Genomic DNA, 22,080 nt, shown 5'->3' on the forward strand with positions numbered 1-22,080 from the left:
ACCATGTTCCTATAATTACCCCCCCCCCCCAGTAAACTCACTGGTTCAGTAATCCTTGAGTGGAATCATTTCTCTGGTCTGTGTATTTCTTGTTTGGGGGTAAATTGAGGTTTGCTCATGACTCTCTAGGAAAAGTCACATAGCACATGGGTACTCTGGGGTAGAATCTAGTATTACTTGATTATCTTGCTCACATTGTTCTAGCTTCATCAGACCTTGGGAGCTGTTTAAGTTGGTAGGTCAGTCCCTTGGCTACACTAACCAGTCTGCCTTTTTTTTTTTTTTTTTTTTTCTGGTACTATGAGGTATTCTGCTGTCAGTTTGGAAAATTTTGTGTGGGATTTGTGATTTTGTGTAGGATTTGGGCTTTGTGGATTTGCATATATGAATCAGAGTTTGAATAGATTGGGATATTTTTAATATTGCTGGGCATGGTAGTGCACTCAATCCCAGCAGTCTGGAAGCAGAGGCAGGCTGATCTCTGAGTTTGTGGCCAACCTGGTTTACATAGAGAGTTCCAGGACAGCCAGGGTTATGCAGAGAAACTGTATTGAAAAACAAAAACAAAATGAACTTTTTCAATATTGAATTTTTATTTTTTATTTTTTATGTCTTATGTTTCTTATAGGTAAAAATAAAGATGATTATAAGTTACCTATAAATACCTGTGGCATTTGTGGCCACAGGTTTTATTGTTTGTTGGGGGGTTTTCATTATTTTGTTTGGAGTTTCTTTTTAAGACAGTTTTTCTCTGTGTAGCCCTGGCTGTCCTGGAACTTGCTCTGTAGACCATTCTGTCCTCAAGCTCACAGAGATCCACCTGCCTGTGCCTCCCTAGTGCTGTGGCCACAGTTCTATGCTTTCAGTTTTTGAGACATACAATTGTCACTTTCCCAGTCACATTAGAGAAGCTTGATGTCTCAGGTTTTCGGGAGCTGAGCAGATATCATTATGCCAGAAGTGCTCCCTGATTGCATGTGCTGAGTGCTAAGATTGCTTAGTCTAAAAACGGACTCCACAATATTTGGCTTTTGGCTGTAATTACCAGTCATGTTTGCCAGAAATTAAGTTTAGCTTTTAAAAGCTTAGAATTCTTAATGTTTTTTTCTCTAGTTAAATATTTCAGAGTCTGTTATGAAACTGTCAGTAATTCCATTATATGCTCATGCTCTGCTTCTCCTGAGATACGGTGTGATGCAGGCTTTACTACAGCTTTGCCCAAAGGAAACTGATCCCCAGAGCAAGTGAAAGACTAGAAGGAAAAAGCAAAGTATTGCTAGTAAGTCCTATTATTAGATAGTGTGATACTGATCTTCTGTTTTCAAAGTGGAAATAAATTATTATTATGTAAAGAGAAAGTGAGAGCTATTTTTTTTCTTTCTTAATTTACCGACAATTAAAGACAATTAAAGTCTGTTGGGTCCTGTTTTAGGCTTTACTGTAGATACTGAAAGTTAAAAGACCTTTTGAAAATAGTCCATAATTCTAGTTGATTTTCTGTATTATTAACTGACTCATTTTTATAACACTTTAACCTTTACAGATTGTATCTTGTTAGTAAAATTGGTGTCAAATGGATCTCCTTTGAGTCATAGAAGAACTGATCAGGTAGAAAGGTTAGCATCCAGTGTGGATGTGTTCCACCTCGTGGCTCTGGTATCTGCTTCCTGGAACAGTGTTGCAGACTTTCTGGTTAGGATCAAAGCCTGTCCTCACTCACTACTGTACTGTCAGGCACCCTGAAGAGATAATGTCACATTCTTCTCTTAGGAGCCTGGTAGCCTGAATAGATACCTCCAGGGGCCTTTAGGAGTAAAAATACCTAACATTCATTCATTGTCTGTCTCTAGTTTTTCTGCTTCTAGTGGTGAGGGTAGGTGAATAAAATTAATGACTCATCTTGGACGCTGCAGAGTGGCCTTTTCAGTCTATTGACTCTGTTTGTCTAGTTAAAAATCTGTGTTCCAGGCCGCAGGTGTGTTCAAGTTAGTGCAAGTAAAGGTGGATGTTTAATTTCCTGGTAAACTAAACTACCTACTTTTTTCTTTTCCACCCAACCTTGTTTCTTTTTCTCTTAATGAGCACCTTTTAATTTAACATTTAGAAACATACCCAAACATACCCCTTCTCATAAAATGGCCCTTGTCTGCTTCCTATCTGGGGAATACGTGTAGGGGAGTAGAGGCTGGAAGATCATTTCTTTGGGTGAGTACTGGTGCGCTGTGTTTTACTATGTGTGTAAAGTAGTGCAGGGGCTATCAGAGCATCTGGTGGGCTCCCGCTGGAGTTGGGATTGTAACACTAAACACTGTCAACACTGCTCAGTCTTGTTTCGTGGTGTTAGTGGGATTAGTTCCTGTGGTCTGCAGAGTGCCACAGTGCTGTGCAAACAGGCAAGTGCTCCTGTCAGCAGAATGCCTGTGGAGTTTACAGACCGGGACTTGTCAGTATATTAGCATTATCACCAACAACTGTGTAAAGCACCTCTTTTCTTCGTAATAGCCATCAACATAGGCATGAAAAACCAGTGTAACCACTTGTCTGTAGTTCCACAAAATTGTTCCAGAGTTAAAAAAAAAAAAAAAAAAAAGCACATTATATAAGAAAACAATATAATCTGAAGTCTAAGCTCTCTCTCTCTCTCTCTTTCTCTCTCTCTCTCTCTCTGTGTGTGTGTGTGTGTGTGTGTGTGTGTGTGTGTGTGTGTGTGCACGTGCATGCGCATGCGCATGCCCTACAGGGTGTAAGCTAGAAGACAACCTTGCTGTGGGTCCTCACCTTCTACCTTGTTAGCAGTGAGGTCTGGTTGTTTGCCTGTGCCCTGTGTCAGCTAGGCTAGCCGGTCTGTGAGTTGGGACAATCTCCTGCCACCTCTCACTGTGCCTTAGGAGCACCAGGGAAATATGCTGCCTCAGCTTCACTCGTTTCCGGTTGTCTTACTGAGGTCCTTATGCTACTTCACCCACCGAGCTTTCTCCCAGGCCTAGTGAAAGTTTTCTAATACTCATTTTCAGATGAGTAGATAGTATAGCAAAATTCAGATATGCAGATAATATGGCAAAAATGAAATCTCTCTAAATAATCTTACCTTATACCTCCAAAATTAAGTATATTCTTCCAGATTTACAAAATGCATGTATGTGTGTACTAAAGTATATATAACCTACATTTCCACTAAATATGTGTTTGTAAAATAGCTTCCATTCTCTCATCTTTTTTGGTGTGTGGGGAGGGGTAGGACATGGTTGTCTCCCAGCACGTGTGGAGAACATTGGACAACTCTTTCCACTATGTGGGCTCTGGGGATCAGACTCAGGCTGTCAGGCTTGGCGGCAAGTGTCTTCTGCCCTTATCTTTGAAGACAGAATTTCACGGTTGTCACTCAGGCTGGATTTGAACTTGCTGTGTAGCCCAGAATGACACTCACCCTCCTACCTCTCCTACTTTAGGTAATGGGTTAGTAAATGCATATAGTAGTAGTTGTTGTTTGTTTAGGGTAACTTTCTAACAGAAGAAATTCTGGGTCATTGTAGCTCCCAGTCCCATCATTATTTTTCATGAAGCTGCATGTCAGGGTGTCCTCACCCTGTGATCATAGCATCAAGAGAGTCGTGGTAGGCAGCTCAGAGGGACCAGCAGTAAACCACAGAGCCTCTGCTTTCTCTTTTGTTCTCAGCACTGATTTTTTTCATCCTTAAAATTTGTTACACTTATTTGTGCATATGTATGCCTGTGTACATGTCAGTGTGCATATGTGGTGGTCAGGGGAAGCTTCGAGGCAGTCAGATCTCTCTGCTCACTGTGTATTCCCATGTGAGTCCCAGGATTGAATTCAGGTTGTCAGACTTAATGGCAAGCATCATTGCCTGCTGAGCCATCTTGTCAGCCCAAAATGTGTTCTTTCCTCCATCCCCCCCCCCCAGTTTTTTATTCATTGTGTGTGGAGGGAGGTGAGCATATGGAGATTAGAGTGGTTGTTTGTCTTCCAGCATGTCAGTTTTGAGGATCTAACTCACATTGTCAGGCTTGGAGGCAAACACCTTTCTTTACTCACTGAGCTATATTGTCAGTCCCCACTGATTTTTTTTTCTTTTTTACAAAATCATGCATATATTCTCTGATTGGGATGTCATATGCCTTTAATTCTAGCACTCAACAGGCATAAATAAATGGATCTCTATGAGTTTGAGGCCAGCCTGGTCTACATAGTGAGTTCAAAACCAGCCAAGCTACATAGTGAGACCCTGTCTCAAAAGCACATAAACAAACAAATAAGTAAAGTGTATGTGTGTGACTATGTGGGTGTCACACTAGAGGTGGCAGATCCCTTGGAGCTGGAGTTAAAGAGGGTTGTGAGCTGCCTGGTGTGGGTGCTAGGGACCAAACAGGAGATGATTTGAGAACAGGCTGCACATAAAGGCATTTGGCTGCTTTACTTCCCCTCACATTTCCATTCTGTCTGCAAGCTGACTGCTCCTTTTGGCGAGTAGCTGGATGTAACCAAAGCCTTTGGCTCCATTACAAGTGAACATAAGAGAAATTGGCTTTTCTCCCTGAACATTCTGGATCAGAAAATAGTGGGTCTTAGTATGTCCTTAGTTTCAGATGCAGATACAGATTCTCCCAGAGTCAACCGTACACCCAATTATCTTAATCTGTTTCAGGGGAGGGGAGGGGAGGAAAGATTCCCATATTGGCATGTTGTTTCTGTGCTTGCTTTCAGTGTGGGACCTAGAAGTACTTTACATTGTTAAATAGTTGATCTTTCTTTCTAAAACTGATGAGTCCAGGCAAAGTCATTTTTCCCAGGAAGGGTATGCAAATGACCAATCATTGTGTAATCTTCAGCAGATTCAGGTGTCACAAAGTGCAAGGCAGTGTGAGCTACCTTGTCACCATCACAGCAGCTCTGTGAAAAATGACTGCTCTGGAAACATCTGGTCCTTTCTTAGAAGGTTAAACTTGGGATTGCCGTATAGTGCAAGTTCTGCTCTGAGATTATTAATTTCCGTGAGCATTGAAATCAAAATATGGGACGATGTGTCAGTAAAATAGCTCAGTTGGTATGCTTGCTCTAAAGTCTTTTTTTTTTTTTTTTTTTTTTTTTTTTTTTTTGAGACAGGTTCTTCCTTTGTAGTTTTTTGTAGCCCTAGCTGTCCTGACACTTACTCTGTAGACCAGTGTAGCTTCAAACTCAAGAGATCCACCTGCCTCTGCCTCCTGAATGGTGGGATTAAAGGCATTAAGGTGTGTACCACCCCTTGTCCAGCACTGCTAAGTCTTACAGTATGAATTCAGTCCCCATGTGACACACACACACACACACACACACACACACACACACACACACACACACAAAAGCTTACACATGGCTGGGGTTGTAGTCAGAGAGCACTTGCCTAGCCTGCATTTGATCCTTAGCATTACATAAAACAAACTTGTATATGCATGATTATAATTGTGTTTTTATAAAGTAGAATAGTCAGGGCTGGAGAGATGGCTATGATTAAGAGTACTGGCTGCTCATCCAGAGGACCCAAGTTCAGTTCCAGAAACCATATAGTGGCTCATAACTCTGTAACTTGAGTTCGGGGGGGGGGGGTGAGTCACACACCCTGGACGTCTTCTGGCTTCTATGGGTACCAGGAACACATGGAATGTATATACAGACATGTAACCAAAATACTTGTACACATAAAATAAAAGGAAATAAATCTTGAAAAAGTTCAAAATTGTCTAAATGCCTGTGTAGTGAGATATTCACTCTGTCTGCACCTGTTGCATTGAGCACGCCTATCGGAGGTAGAGACAGTGGCAGACATGACTGGGGGAACTAGGTCCGGGGGAGGGGCCCCGTAGCACTCTCTTGCTTGCTGTACAGAGACAGAGGAGCATCCGGAGGCATCCTTGGGACCAGGAACCTGCTGGCATTTATCTGTCTCTGTTGTAAGTTATTTCTCCCTGAATAAAGATCTATTCAGCCTGTTTTTCCAGATCCTTATTAATCCACGATATCTGGTACCAGAAGTGGGGTCCCATCTTCTTTCCAGAGTGTTCAAAGATTGCTGTTAGGAATTGTTATTATTCCTTGTGGAGAACTTAAAGAATATCAACGTAAAAATTTCAACTTTTAAGGTATGCCTATTGGGAAAGGCAACAATAAGCATGAAAATGTATATGAGGAAAATTAGGATTTCAGAGTGAAACCCGTGTATAGGCAAATGACAGTCCCCAGATTTTGTTATCTTCTGCCTTACACCTGCCTGTTTTTTTCCCCTGATCCTTATTAATCCACGATAGCCTGTCAACTGGTAGGTAAATAAAATGTGGCATCTTTGTACAATGGGATATTATTTGCTTATAAAGGGAGGATGTGCACTGCAAAATGATGCATCTTGAAGATGTGCCAGATGAAAGAATCAGGTCATGAAGGATTACATATTTCATCTATGAGAGCTAGGTAAAGAAATATGTAGATGCTTCAGTGATAAATGACAGAATTAAAAGTAAACATTGCTCAGTATAGGAGGATTCTTTTAAGGCATATAAAATACTTATTAACTTATCTGTTTAGAGATGGTCAAGCTATGTAGCACAGATTGGCCCAAAACCTAGGGTTCTTCTTCCCCAGCTTCCTGAAGTGCTCCGATTATAGGTGTGCATTGCCATGTCTAGCTATAAGTATTCCAAAATTGATTGTGATGATTATTTTGCAGACACATACAACAACTATTGAATTATATCCTGAAATTGATGTATTTATAGTATCTGAAATATGACTTGGAAAATATATCTTGATACAATTTCTATGGACAACAAAATAAAATTAGTTATATTTGTTGATTGTAAGTAAGTTCACCACTGTATGCCTGACTAAAGACAGCAAGGGCTGTGTGGGATGGTGGTGTCATCTTGCTGCACAAGGAGGACCTGAGTTTGGATCCCAAGCAGCCACATAAAAATCAGTAGCACTGTGACCCCGATGCCAGGCAGATCCCCAGGCTTCACTGGCCAGCCAGTCTAAGTTGAAATGCTGAGCTCCGGGTTCAGTGAGACACCTTGTCTCAAAAATTAAGGTGGAAAAGCAATTGAGGAAGACATCCCAAAATTAACCTCTGGCTTCACACAGTCCCACACAGGGAAGCACAGCTATGCTTTTATGCTTATGTGTGTACATATGTGTAGAATGCATACATATAGAAAAGATACAGAAAATATATGATTGATTGTGTTTATAAAATGATAGTACTCCATATAAATAGGTGTGTGAGTATGAATATGTGAACATGTAATAAATATTTATGAATACATAAACTGGGCTGCCAATGTGGGTCACCCAGATAGAGTCTGTTTGGGCTCTCTGGAGAGACAGTCACTAGAATATGTACATAGGGATATGAGGGGATGCTATTGAAATTTGCTCACATCATTATAAAGGCTGGAAAGTCATAGAGGCTGGAAAGTCCCATGACCAACTATATTCAAGTTGGGGGTCCCTGAGATGCCAGTGGTGTGATTCCATCCCACCTGAAGGCCTCAGAACCAGAGAAACTGATGCAGTTCCCACTTCAAGACTGAAAAATGGACAACCCAGGGGCTGCCGTTTGAGTCCTGGATTCAAAGGCCATAGAGCTTATGTGTCTGTGTCCAAAGGCAGGAAAGGAAGAGACCAGTTTGCCTTCTGTATTTGCTTTCTCCAAGCCTGGCTGATGGTTGGAAAAATTCATCTACACAGAAGTAAGTCAGTTCACCAGCTATAAGCAAGTATGTTCTTAGCCCTGCTTTTCAGAATGTTCATTTTGTCCATTAAATGTATTAGTTGACTTGCAAGAATACTGGTCTTAAATGTATGAGTGAATTCTTATGGATATATTCCTAATGAATCTATTAATATTTATCAGATTTAAAACTGAGTTCTAAGCTTTTCCAGTATGGTCAAGAATACAGGGTATGAATATGAATATATGCTGATGAAAACATGAATATATTCTTAGTGAATATATTGATATTCATTAAATTTTAAACTAGATTTTAAAATGTCCCAGTATGGTCAAGAACATAGTTCATGAATATGAATATAAACTTATAAAAATGTTCATGAATATATTCATGTTCATTAATTTTAAACTGTATTAAAAAAGTTTTCCCAACAGGGCAAAGAAGAATGTATTCATGAATATATTCATAAGGAGGGTATATTCATGAATATGATAATTATAAAGAGTATATTCACATTTATTGAATATATTCACAAAGAATATATTCATAGGGATGCTAGTTTATGCTGAAACCCTTTGCTTTTTTGCAAACTAAATACTCTTAAAAGCTGCCATGAAGCAAAGTAAAAATCAATGCACTAAATTTCACTGAAATCTTCAAAAAGGAATGAAGTTAAATTTGATACATTCAGCAAATTGGTCTGTTGATGAATTGGCTCCTAGCAAATGGTTCTTGCAAATTAATTTAAAGCCCCCTTTCTTGGCGTAAAATGAATCATCATTTATTATCATGTCTGCTCTGGGAAAACAAAGACAAAAAGGAAGGGGATTTTGAAAATGGCTGAATTATGTGAATACAGCACCAGTGAAATCATGGGAGACGGGAAGGCCGGGTCATTGCATGGCCTTTAGGTGTGAAGTGCTCAGGTTAGTGAGACTGGAATGTCAGGCAGGGCAGTGTTAGGTTCCTGTTCACCCTGAGACTGTCGGTTCAGTGATGAAAAGTGGCTTCTGGGGTTATAGATGCCTGCATTTGAGAGCAAACTCCATTTATCGACCCTATAGCTGATCCCCTTCCCAATGAGGTGTAATTTACATGTGGTAAAATACGGAACTCTGTAAGTTGCTACATTCTTACATATGTATGAACTTATACACATACCATGCAGATCAAGTCGGAACACTGCTGCCACCCCACAAATCTTTCTTCACCCCTTCCTAGGTGCTGCTCAGCCTCTAGAGAGGACAGGACTCTGATTTCTATCACGTACAAATCCATGTGCCTGGATTATACAATATGTATTCTGAAATGTATCGATAGTATGTTCTGCTTGTGATACCAGTGTGTGAAGACAATACATTGTTCTAATGTTGATTGTTTGCACAGTTTGTTTGTTTTGTTTGTTTTTGTTTTGTTTTGTTGAGACAGGGTTTCCCTGTGTGACCTGGAAGTCACTGTGTAGACCAGACTGGCCTCCAACCCACAGAGATCCACCTGCCTCTGCTTCCCAAGTGCTGGGATTAAAGGTGTGTGCCACCACCGCCTGGCTGCACAGTTTGTTAAGAATAAGACTACTGTTTACATTTTTGTTGGTTTTGGTACACACTTATTTCTTAGTGTCTGGTATTCAAACACACACCAAACACTGTATCTTAAGCCATAAATCTGTTTTGAGACAAATAATATAAAAAAAGGAAAAATTTAAAAATAAACGTGTGTGTATAAATGTATCCATTTTGCTTTTCCTGTAGTTTATTTTACATCTCTAGCTCTTGATCTTGTGTAATTTACTAATTTTGCTGGTATCTGGTTGTACTTAGGAGCTGAGGACTTTAGTGTAGTTACCATCTGCAAAATGGTATGGGTTAATTTTACTTAAAATAGAAACAAGCTGGGAAGTCACATGGCTTGCTTTGCGTGTTTCTCACTTCATCTCAGAAATTCAAAAAAGATACCCTGAGGCTTTAGACCATTTGTTTCCCTGAGATCCAATGTGAAATGTTTTGCACAGTTTGTTTCTGCTTTGGGTGACTTGAAGCTCTGAGCAGCTTGAACACTGCTTATGCACACTTGCTGCCAGCAACATTCCAAATTCCTCAGCCCATTTAAAGACCTAAATATTATCAAATTATGTGTTCCCAAAGTAGCCACCTATCTACTTCACATATATTTGTAGGAAAAAATATATATCATTAAAAGTAAGTGGATATTGGGCTCATTAGACCTTATAATTTAGTTACAGAGTTTGTGTACAATATTAATTTTCTAATGTTTATACAAAAGATATATGAATTGTTTATGTTCTTCATTGACTTTTACCATGAAACTATGACCTTAGGTCTGATTTTATATTGTCTATGCTGTAGTAATTATAATTTCTGATTAAACATACTTGAGTGTATGTAACAGATGATAAATGTTTATATTTCAGTGACTAAATATTAGATTCTTGGAATTAACCTCTTTAGAAATGATTAATATTTATAAGAAATTTTAGCTGAAAGATAAGAATCATTTGAACATAGACTTTTTTTTTTTTTTTTGGCAGAATAGTTTTTTTTTCCCCCTTAACTAACAAAGGATATGGATGCTAAGCCTTTTGTGATTCTGTTGACTTGATAAACATACCTTCTTGTCCTCTACGTACCTAATTTTTTTTTTTTTTAATAGTAAGTTTCTCTTTCTCAGAGTTCCACAATATATCCCATTTGCTTCTTAGCATCTACCCCACCCCCTTTTGGGGACATTTTATTTTTAATTAATTTTTTCAGTTAGTGCACAAAATAATGGTTTTTTTCAATGACATTTTCATCTGTGTTATTCTTTGCTCATTTGTGTCCTCCCACTGGCCTCCTCAGTCCCCGTTCCCACCTTTGACTGTTCCTCTGAGCTCTCATGTCATAGATGTGTGTGTACATGCACGCATACACACACACACACACTATGTAGCTAAATTTAGATTCTGCATATGAGAGAAAACATGCAATGTCAGTCTTTCTGAGTCTTGGTTTATTTTGGGTAAGATGATTTTCAGTTCCACCTGTTTCCTTCAAATACCACTATTCCATTATCTGTACAGTTGAATGTGGCTCACTGTGTGTATGCAGCACATTCTCTTATCTGTTGATGGACCTCTAGGCTGGCTGGCTCCATTCCTTGGCTTCTGTGAATTAATTCTGCTATGAACATGGAGATGCAAGTACGGATTGGGATGGCTACCTTGCCCTGACTGCCAGAGCTTGGGGCGACCTTCTACATAGCCTAGGTCATCTGACCAAAGTACTAGGGAGAAAGAGAAGTTTTCTTGTTTTTAAAATGGTGAAAAGAAATTCACCTAGTTTGGAGATTTGTGGGTGATCATTTGTTACACATTTGGACATTAAGCACCACTCTTCACCAGGATGTGAGAGAAAAATCCACCACATCTTTCTTTAGACCTTCTTAGCTCTACAACTCTCTAGGTTGGTTACTTCCAACAATATAAGCTGATTTAGCTTTATAAATGAGGATTATAAAGACTTGAAACCAAAGATCCTTAATTGCCTGAGGTATCATGGGGCTTGTGTGCTGGTAGAGCAGCTGCCATCTGTTGAGGATCAGGATTGGGAGTACCAAGACGGGAGTGGACACCAGACGGGTTCAGCAGCATCACTCAAGACATGTTACATTGTAGCCGTTAGCTTTGAATCAATATTTTTGTTTTGTTTTTCTAGGCAGTGTTTCCTCTATGTAGCCCTGGCTGTCCTGGAACTTATTCTGTAGATCAGGCTGGTCTCTAACTCACAGAAATCCACATGTTTCCGTGTCCCAATTAAAGGCATACACCACCACTACTCAGTTAACTTTGAATGAAATCTTATTTTTTTTGAGTTTTGAGACAGGGTTTCTCTGTGTAGCCCCAGGTATCCTGGAACTTGCTCTGTAGAACAGGTTGGCCTGGTACTCAGAGATCCACCTGCTTCTGCCTCCCGAGTGCTGGAATTAAAGGCATATGCCACCAACCACCCAGCCAGAATGAAATCTTAGCTCCCTTATTTACTGGGTATGAGCATTCTGACTTTGTTCTCCCCTTTAAAGTGAAAATAGCTACTGCGTATAAAGGTCAGTGTATTACTACATCTAATGTGTTTAAGATACAGCTTGGGAAGACAGTGAGCTCCATGTCTGTGTATGCCATTACTGTTACCTTCATTGTTAACGTCAGTTCTCAAGGGAGGGGGGGTCTTCTCTGAAGAGGTCAAACACTGCCTAGAAAGATCAAATAGCACTATTACTGCAGTGTTGATAGTAAGTACCTCTCTCTAGGATTGTTTGATTATTCGATTGGTGATGCTTTCTGTATAAGAAAGGACAGCTTTGTTAGACAGCCTTTGCTCACATTATCCACAGTCATGGCAAATATTCAAGAAATATTTATGAAATGAGGATGTCTACATTATAAAATGGCCCAGCAATCAGATGTCATTATACTTTGAAAACTAGCAAAATGTTTTAAAACAATGTCTGTGTGAAATGTACATGGGAATGCCGGTGTGGAGGCCAGACGTTGTCTTTGAGTGCCTTCTTGCACTGCTCTCCGCTGCTGTTTTGAGGAAGAGCCTCTCACTGAGCCTGGAGCTCTCTTGGCTGACTGATCAGTGAGTTCAGGGCTCTGAGAGTCTCCTTCGCCCCCTCCCCGGTGCTGCCGTTTCAGGTGTGCCACTGCGCCTGACATGTTTGTGGTTCAGAGTTCAGGTCTTCCTGCCCAAGCAGCAGGCGCTTTACTGACTGAGCCATCTCCCTGGCCAAAGTGATGTACAATAGATAAATAGATCAGAATATAAATATCTAGAAATTAATGAGGAAGTGTGAAAAATTTTTATGCTTTTATGAAAGGGTCATAATATTCAATCAAACAATCACTTTTTAAAGTTTTCTTTGCATTAGGAAAATGGTTCTTTTTAGAATAAATGCTATAGTTCCAGTTGGAGGGTTTTCTCTCATTATCAGTATCCTGAGATTCAAACCATCTTGATGTCTATAATTTCAGAGTTTCTAAGTAACTTATGAGTAGAGACTGGTTACTCACACCTCAGTGTCACCATTGTCTGCCCATCTCTTCTGGAACAATTAACATCACATTCAGCCCTTGTCATCTTGTTCCTAAAACGAGTCAGAGGATGAGAGCTATTAGGATGGGATAAATATTTCACTGTAATAAGACAGATACATCCTCCCTTCCTGAGATCCAGTGATGATCAGGAGTGAATTCATGGAAGACTTTGTGGGCAAAGTCTTAACACATTTTAAAAGGTCACACTGCGTAAGAGAGAAAACACACCTCTGTCTGACAGCTTCATCATTTTCTGTAACTTTCAGAAGGCTGCAGTGCTGTAAACCACAGACTTTATAAAACACTAACCCTGAAACCAGTGGCTGGAACGAGTTCTCAGAATTGAACCAGTCTCAATGGATCCTGTGGATGGATAAAAGCAGAAGTTGGAGTCAGGGGTGACTTTTAGAGTATGAACTTCAGCAGCTGAGACAATAATGCCATATATATGATCAGGCTTTGTATTTTAACTCTATCTGATAACCAGAGCACCGTAGTGAGACTGTAATAGGGAAAGGAAACACTGCTAACTAAATAGAAAAGAAATGAGGAGCCCTTGCAAACCAAACAAGAATGATAGAGCAGCACCCTGGGAGTCAAAGGAAAAGAGGGACAGAGAGCAGAGAGCGGCTGGGGGCTAGGAAGCCGAAAGAAGAGGACCGGGACTGACAGTGGCCTCTCTTCACATGGAGAATGTTGGTGAAGTTGACCACAGCCTTTGGAGTAGAGGTGCTATGTGCTATTTTCATGCCTTTCGCAGAAATCTAGGACCAGCCTGCCTTTAGTTTACTTACTAGGTAGGGCTGTGTCTTCTGTAATAGGACAGATTCTTTGTTTGAAAGACATCATTATTCTCTAAGCCTTGAACATCTCAAAAATGAAGTTGTGTAAATTTAAAGGCAGTTTTTAAGAAGGCATGCATCATTTACTGTGAAAAAGAAGTTTCAGATTTTCTATTTACTGTAGTATGCATGGGCTGTAAAAGCATGAAGCATCATGTCAAATCATGCCCATTGATGGAAACAGCCTTTTTCCTTTTTAAAATTCATATATATATATATACCCCCCTACTCTCTCCAACCTCTCCCAAGTTCTCCCCCTCTCAAATTCATGGCTTCTTTTTATTTTTATCGCTATATATGTGTAAACATAAATTCAACCTGCTGAGTCCATTTATTGCTTGTATATATGTTTTTAGGGCCAACTTCTTGATACTGGATAACCAGTTGGGGGTTCAACCCTGGGGAAGACCAATTCTCCCTCTCCTAGAAGGTATTAATAGACTGTAGTTCTTCATCTAGGGGCGGTGCCTTGTGAGTCCTTCTATCCATGTTGGCATGTCAACTGGTGGTGTTCAAGTCCTGTTTAAGTAGCTGTATTGTTGAGACAATGAGTGTAGTTTCCCTCTCATATACTCTTGCAGCAGAAGCCTAGTCATCCAGCTCTTAGAACCTTTTGTCTCCTTTTCGTCAGTGTTCCCAGGGCTTTCGGCGGAGGGGTTGTGTTGGTTATCAGTTGAGTCTAAGTGCCCCACCATCAGTTGTTCTCAGTATTGTTGACCATTTGTGGCTTTCTGTAATGGATTCTGTCTGCTGCAATCAGAAGAAGCTATACTTTCCTGTGGGCACAAGGATGAGTATTAAGAATGCATGGGAAAGGGTTCCATGGCCTCACCATCCACTGGGAATTGACTCGGTTTTCAGGACCAGGCATGGATTCCATCCTTCTGAGCAGGTCTTACCCCAAGTTAAAAGTGTCACTGAAACTTCGGGGATACCTTGCTGTGCTGGCCATTGGGAGTTATTAGCTCCACTGCTGGGTAGGACTGTTGATTGCAAAAGCAAAGGAGGCTTATTCCTCCACATCCTGTGTCAGAGAATGTAGGAGCAGCACATTTAAATGTGACCTGATAATGCAGCTAGTGGGAAAGTTGGAATAAATGCAGTCAGTGCCTTTGTAACTGTCTTTATCCCCTTCTGATGCTTTAGAATGAAGACCTCTATTCAGTGCAAACTGTAAAAATTAAGACAATAATTAGACTCATTGAGAATTTTTTATTTGTTTTTAAGGTTTTACTTATTTTTATGTGTATGAGTGTTTTGCATGTATGTAAGTGTATTGCATGTGTGTCTGTGGGGGCCAAAAGGCAGGCACTGGATCCTCTGGAACTATAGTTAAGGACTGTTTGTTGTAGGCCACCATTTAGGTGTTGAGAACTAAACCCTGATCCTCTAGAGCTGTGGCTCCAGCCTTGGTCGGTTTTCTTGACAAAGGCATAAACTAGTTAGTATGGTATCTCAGAGAGAGGGTGAGCAACACCAGAGCTGTCTCCTCTCTTCCTCCTCCAACCCCAGTTCCTTATCCTTTTCCTACTTAGTGCTCAGATCTGTTCTCTTCCACTGCTCACTTGTCACTCTTTGAGGCTGGTTATTGTTACATCTCACTTGAATTGCTTCTAGTTTTATCTTTTCCTCCTGTAATCAGAATGACTAAAGTCACTCTCTTGCTTATAATCACATAGTGCTTTGCTATTATCTCTACAATAAAGCTCCAAAAATACTTTCCATGACCTGCAATGCCTTTGTGGTTGGCATTGCACTGTACATACAGATGGATTAGGAGACAATCTAACTATGTCAACTTTTGAAATACACAACTGTGGTTTAATCTATTTATGGCATGCTTAATTTTCTTACTGTTCATTTATTTGTTTGTTTATTTATTTATTTATTTATTTATTTATTTATTTGTGCGTGCTTTCCAAGATATGGTTTTTCTGGGTAGTCCTGTCTGTCCTGAAATTCGTCTGTAGGCTGGGCTAGCCATGAACTCAGAGAACCGCCTGCCTCTGCCTCCCGAGTGCGGGGATTAAAGGTGTACACCACCAACGCCTGGCTGACCTGGTAGTTTTAAAACAAGCCATTTTAAAAAGGCTTTGAAGAGTTAGAACTTACAAAGATTATCCAACAGGTTGAGGTGTCTGATGCAAGCTGCAAGCCAGGTTTTCGCTGCTGGTTGACTACTAGTTAGCATTTTCTGGTTTTGGAAAAGTGACATAAGGCTTTTAGACCTGAATATTGTTTCCGGTAAAACATTTTTTCAGATATTGAAAAAGGTTATTCCTGTGATCCATCCTTATTCTTTGGTCCGTGGTTGGTAAGTTTAGTTATATTGCTATTTAAAGACATGTAACTGGGGCCGGGGAGATGGCCTAGTTGGTGAAATGCCTGCTGCACAAGCATAAGGTAGGTCCTCAGTTGGTATCCTCAGCACCCAGCTTTGATGGCACACACTGTAATCTCAGTGCTGGGGGGAAAGGATAGGGGTACAGAGATAGAAGGGTTCCTGGAGTGCATTGGTTAGACAACCTAGTCAAGTCAGTGAGCTGGTTCAGTGAGAATCTCTGTCTCAAAACTATGGCAGGGTGTGGAGAGATGGCTCAGCAGTTAACTGGCTGTTCTTTCAGTGGACTCAGGTTCCATTGTGGTGCACAGATATACATGCAAACAAGATGAAGATACACATAAAATAAATAAGGTAGAGAAGTGATTGAGGAAGAAGCTCAGTGTCAACTTTTGTCATCCATACTCACGCATTATACCCACATGTACATGTCCACATGAGCACATACACCATAAACATACATGCACACACGCAGAATGAAGATGAGGTCATTCTGTATGTATCTGCTACCATGAAGGCAGAGGAGTGGAGGGTGAAGAGGCAGAGCTGAATACAGAGGCCGAGGGGGAAGCAGGAAGAGCCAGAGGATGCAGCTCCTGTGTAAGAAGCAGGTAGTGCAGGACATTGCGTACCTGAGCCACATCCCTCAGCGATTCCACAGTGCTGCTTTCACACACACACACACACACACACACACACACACACACACACAGCAGCAGCAGCAGTGGCTGCAGGTAGAAAGAAGGGATCCAAATATAGCAAGGACTATACAGCACAAGTTCACATCACATAGCCGAGCAAGTGGCAGTCCATAACCCACCCGTGGGTGCCTAAGGCACAGTCCCTTCCCTTTTCCTTTCCCTTACCCTTTCCCTTCTCTCCCCTCCCCTCCTCTCCCCTCTCCTTTCCACTGTCCTGTTCTGTCCTTGTCCTTTCCTGTCCCCTCCCTTCTCCCTCCCTCCCTTCGTCCCTTCCCCTCTTACTCTGGCCCCACCCCCTTTTTCTTTCTGTTGGTTTTTCAAGACAGTTTCTTTGTGTTGCCCTGGCTGTCCTGGAACTATCTCTGTAGACCAGGATTAAAGGCATGCACCACTACTTGGTGCAATCCCTTTCATTGTGACCTGTGGAACCCCAAGTATTTGCATTCTTTTATGTGGTCTTATTTCAGTGAACACTTTGCCTTTGACCATCAGGTGCACAGATTGCACCTATGAGCAGAGGTCACCAAGCAAACCAAGTCTGACTTCAGTCTTTAAAGGATAATGTTTCCTTGCAGCTAATGAGGATCCTACTGCCTACTGGGGTCCTAGGCATTTGCTCAACACCCCACTGAGTGGGAGCTAAGAGGCTCCAGAAGGTAGAACAGGCTGAAGGTGGGAATGAACCCTGACTACTGCCTGAGGATCAGGCAGCCTCCAACAGAGGGCTCCTTGCCAGGACTTTGGAGCCCATCACTTAGAGAGAGCAAACAGGAATCCTAGCTGGTCAGGATCCCCTGATAGAAAAAGAATCAGCTTGTACCTGCTAGGCCTTCCCTTTTCTTGTCTGCCTCCTACAGAGTGTAACTGATGTTTCCTCTGTCCTTCAGACCTGGAGTCTGGTGAAAGTCCTTGGAAGTTTTGTGGCCTCCTTTCCCCACTATGACCAAATTCTGTGAGTGCGTGACTGGTTACCTTACACTGGAAGGGTGATTGATGGCTGCTGCAAATACCTGTTGCATCTTGTTGGACTTCTGGTTGCCTTCCTCTCCCCTGGTGCGCTCCTAATAATACTGGTTTCTGGGGGTCTTGCCTCTCACGAGAATAGCAATGGCAAGTCCGTTTGGTCTATGGTGTTTATTCACTACAGTGAGGGCATAACTAGATATTGGGCTAGTGGCCCAGACTAGGTTGGGAGCTTCAAAATATGTTTATTGAAAAGAAAAATAAATGTACCTGTAAGAGCTTATAGTTCTGATGCAGGCAAAAGCCTAGACAAATTTAAAACTTAAGTAAACTTGTAATATCAGCAAAATTCAAGTCAGTGTTAATGTGACAGTGACAAGACTCGAGATGAAATCTCTCTGCTGTTACTCCGCTGGCTGGTTGTGTTAGTACACAATGATAGGGTATGCTTAAGAGGCAGAGATAAGAGGATCCTAAGTTTGAAGCCAGTCAGGTTATACCTTTGAGGCTGGAGAGATGGTTTAGGGATTAATAGTGTGTTCTATTGTAGTGAACCCAAATTATAACCCAGCACCCATGTCAGATGATTAGTCACCTATAACTCCAGCTTTGGAAGGATCTGGTACCTTTGGCCTTCAGGGCATCATCACTCAACATGCACATATCTGCACACACACAATTTTAAAGAATTAATCTCTAAAAGATGCCAGGAACAGATTAATGTTATGAAGACCATATTAGGTCTGCTACAGTTAGTGTGTTTCTGATTTTGAGCTTGCTGATGTGTGGAATGTCTCTTGTTTAACTGAGCGTACAGGGCAGTGTTACAAACTATGGCAGCTTGTTTTCTAATCATATCTCACACACAAACTCCTCCAGCCAGGTCTCTTCAGTTTTAACTTTTAATGACATGTCACTTGGTAATGCTGTAATGCTGAGAATCCCATCATCCGTATCAGGTATTAAAAACACCATGTGAAATAATTTTCAGGGTTTGAAAGTGACCAGGGCAGATAAAGCACACATGAAGGTCTTCATGTGTCCCTGTGCAGCCTTTCCCTCACCTGCGCCTTTCCAATCCCCTCTCCATTCTGATTCAGTGCTGTTTCAGTTGTTTGTCCTTGGTGCCCTCAGGAGGTAGACTGTGCCTCTAACCTTTTACCTCTGCCTGGAATGAACGGTGTCATTTCAGGAATTCGGAATGCCTCTGATATGGCGAGAGCCCCAGGCTGCCTGTCTTTGCTGCTTTGCCCACTGGCTGCCCTCACAGCAAATTTCCTTCTAGCTTGTTCCTCCTTTCCTTCGAAGACTTTCTTCCTTGGCTTGCAAAGTTTAGTGCCTCATTCTCTCCTTGGTTCTCACGTGTCTTGTTTTCTACTGTCCGGCGGATTGACTTTTCCACTCTGACATTTGTCCTACAGTGGATCCAAACTTTGTTTTCAGCTCTCCTCCAGTAATGAAGTTTACTAGATGGTGACATTAGAAGCACAGTGCTCTTGGTTAATGAAGACAGTGCACACGTTTTATGAAGGACTGAGCAAGTGAAGCTCCTGTCACTACAGAAGGAAAATACACTATGAAGAATGCCCCCGCTGCTACCCAGTTCTCCCTCTTCATTGCTTCCTTTCTTCTCTGCAGGAATTGTTATAGCAATAAGGGAAACTAACACATTTTCCTTCAAATTCCATTCTGTGTGGACAATCAGCAGTTTTCACCTTTCCCATTCCTGTCCTGTGCAGTGGTGGTATCTACATGCATCTTAGAATTACATTTCTTTTTTTTTTATTCCAAGTGGTTATGGTTGGAAAGAAATAGTTATGTGGGAATGTCTTCGGTAATAACAGCTTCTCATTTTGATTATTCCCCTTTAGGAAAGACGCTGCTGATCCTGTAACATGGAGGATTGTCTTCATACCTCATCTGAGAATCTGTCCAAATTGGTCAGCTGGGCCCACAGCCATGGGACCATTTGCAGCCTCATTCCAAACCTGAAACACTTGCTTTCTGAAGGTTCCCATGGGAACCTGACTGCAATGTGGGGCTGTAGTGCTGGCCATGCTTACCACTGGCCACTAACAGCTACTTGCAGAGCTGGGTCCCAAGAGAGGGTTTGTTTCCAGGACAACCGAAGTTTTAATTCTGATAGTCCCAGTATAATTGGGGTTCCTTCTGAGACACAGACTAGCCCCGTGGAAAGATACCCTGGGAGACCTGTGAAGGCAAAGCTGGACTGTAACCGTACCAGAGACTCTTGTGACTTCTCTTACTGCAGTGAGCCCTCTGAACTGGACGAAGCTGTTGAGGAGTATGAAGATGAAAACACACTGTTTGACATGGTTTGCGAATCTTCTGTTACAGATGAGGACAGTGACTTTGAACCCCAAACTCAGAGGCCTCAAAGCATTGCTCGCAAAAGGCCAGGAATAGTCCCATCTTCCATCCATTCAGGTTCCCAGGGACAGATGGTTGATGAGTGCAGTAATGATGTCATCATCAAGAAAATCAAACAAGAGATTCCAGAAGATTACTACATTGTGGCAAATGCGGAGCTGACTGGAGGAGTGGATGGACCAGCTCTTTCATTGACACAGATGGCAAAGCCCAAGCTTCAAACTCATGCTGGTCCCTCCTGTGTAGGGTCTGCTAAACTGATTTCCCATGTAACGTCTGCCATCAGTGCGGAGCTAGACCCACACATTATGTCCGCATCCCCCTCTGTGATCTCCAGGCCGATCATCCCAAAAACTGCTAGGGTGTCTCTGGCTTCACCAAACAGAGGACCCCCTGGCACTCATGGCACCGGCCACCAGGTGACCATGCAGATGCCTGTGAGCACATCACATCCCAACAAACAGATCAGTATCCCTTTGTCTGCCCTTCAGCTGCCTGGACAGGATGAGCAGGTTGTTTCGGAGGAGTTCCTGCCTCATTTACCTAGCCAAGTGTCATCTTGTGAGGTAGCCCTTTCTCCCTCGGTTAACACAGAGCCTGAAGTGAGCTCCAGTCAACAGCAGCCCCCTGTTGCTCCAACCATAACCACTGAAGCCAGTGCACAGTGCATTCCAGGTATGGAACACGAGGTGGCTCTAAGTCCCTCATCCGCATACTCTAGAGAACTCTGCGTCGTCAGCACCTAAGACCCCTGGCTTAGTTTGCTAGGCTGTAGTCATTTCTCATTCTCAGGAAGACAGAAATAATGAAATACCTTACATGTAATGAATACTATGGAGGACTCCATCTGAAGAAGGCCATCCATTCTGTAGATGGCACCTGGGCTGAGATGGCAACTGGAAGATTGTGCTGTTGATGGCCATATTTAAGGTTCCTATCCCATCTTAGCTGAGCTTTTTATAGTACATTTGTTTTTGAAAACATTTTTTCCTTCTATTGGTATCAAGGAAGTTAAGGCAACTTGATGTTGGATAAGGTATATGATAATAGAGTTTTTTTCCCCTTTATTTATTGGAACCATTTTCCTATTGTTGATCATTTTGGTATGACAATTTAAACTGATTTTTTTTTAAAGCAACAGCTAACTTCTTAAACAAGTATTTGAGCCTGTCTTTCAAAACTTAAAAGAAAAAAAAAATCAGATACATTTCTGGAGTAGGCCAGCTTAACTCAGTGCATTCACATTGAGAGGCTTGAGTTATTCACTGCCGCTACCTCTACAATTCTAACATTCTAATGCTTTTTAATTCAAATATCTGTTGTTTATTTGAGCTAGGATATTGTGATATAAAGGGGCTTTAATTCCCATACTTTGGGGGCTCTCCAATTCAAATCTAAAAGGACATAAGTAGATATATGGACAATGGTGAATAGCCACACAATATAGAAAGCACCACACCATGGTACCTTTAGTCCTTCTCAAAAGAGCCATGTGTTTGAGGAAACATCCTTTTTTTAAAAAAATTTATTTTATGTATATGAGTGCTCTATCTGCATGCTAAAAGAGGGCAACAGATAACACTGTAGATGGTTGTGAGCCACTGTATGATTGTTGGGAATTGAACTCAGGACCTTTGGAAGAGCAGCCAGCGCTCTTAACTGCTGAGCCATCTCTCCAGCCCCCAGGGAAACATCCTTAAAAGACCGAGATACCTGTGTCTTTGGCCTGAAACTTTCTAGAATTAAGTTGCTTTTACAAATACGCATTTACAGTTATAGTATCAGCACTAAGGTCTCCAAAGGGAAATCATCACTGAAGACATTTCTTCCACAGCCCTGATGACATTAATGCTGAAAATGGTCAGTTCATCCAGCTGCTTCAAAACTCATGCTAGTTGAAAAAGTGTAAGATTTTATTTGGTTGTTTTCTTACTTTTTATTGAAATATGATTCATACCATAAAAAACATTTTTAAAAATTTTATGAGTGTTTGTGTCCGAGTATATATGTGTATCACATGCTTGCCTAGTG

General features: G+C 41.4%; 2 protein-coding genes across 4 annotated transcripts in view; one reads left to right on the top strand and one right to left on the bottom strand.

Annotated features, from left to right (window-relative positions):
• Ptbp3 (polypyrimidine tract binding protein 3) overlaps nt 1–22,080 on the bottom strand; it is a 297,169-nt gene that overhangs the window by 195,498 nt on the left and 79,591 nt on the right. The gene's annotated exons all lie outside the window — the stretch shown is intronic.
• The window catches only part of Kiaa1958 (KIAA1958 ortholog), a 120,623-nt gene that overhangs the window by 36,244 nt on the left and 62,299 nt on the right, over nt 1–22,080 (top strand). For all 3 annotated transcript variants that reach the window (XM_051187881.1, XM_051187880.1, XM_051187879.1), the window contains exon 2: nt 19,530–20,724. In XM_051187881.1, the coding sequence (XP_051043838.1) occupies nt 19,554–20,724 (1,171 nt within the window). In that variant the 5' untranslated portion in view covers nt 19,530–19,553. The remainder of the gene's footprint in view (nt 1–19,529; nt 20,725–22,080) is intronic.

Source organism: Phodopus roborovskii, unplaced genomic scaffold (genome assembly GCF_943737965.1).
Source record: "Phodopus roborovskii unplaced genomic scaffold, PHOROB, whole genome shotgun sequence".
Classification (NCBI taxonomy): Eukaryota; Metazoa; Chordata; class Mammalia; order Rodentia; family Cricetidae; genus Phodopus; species Phodopus roborovskii.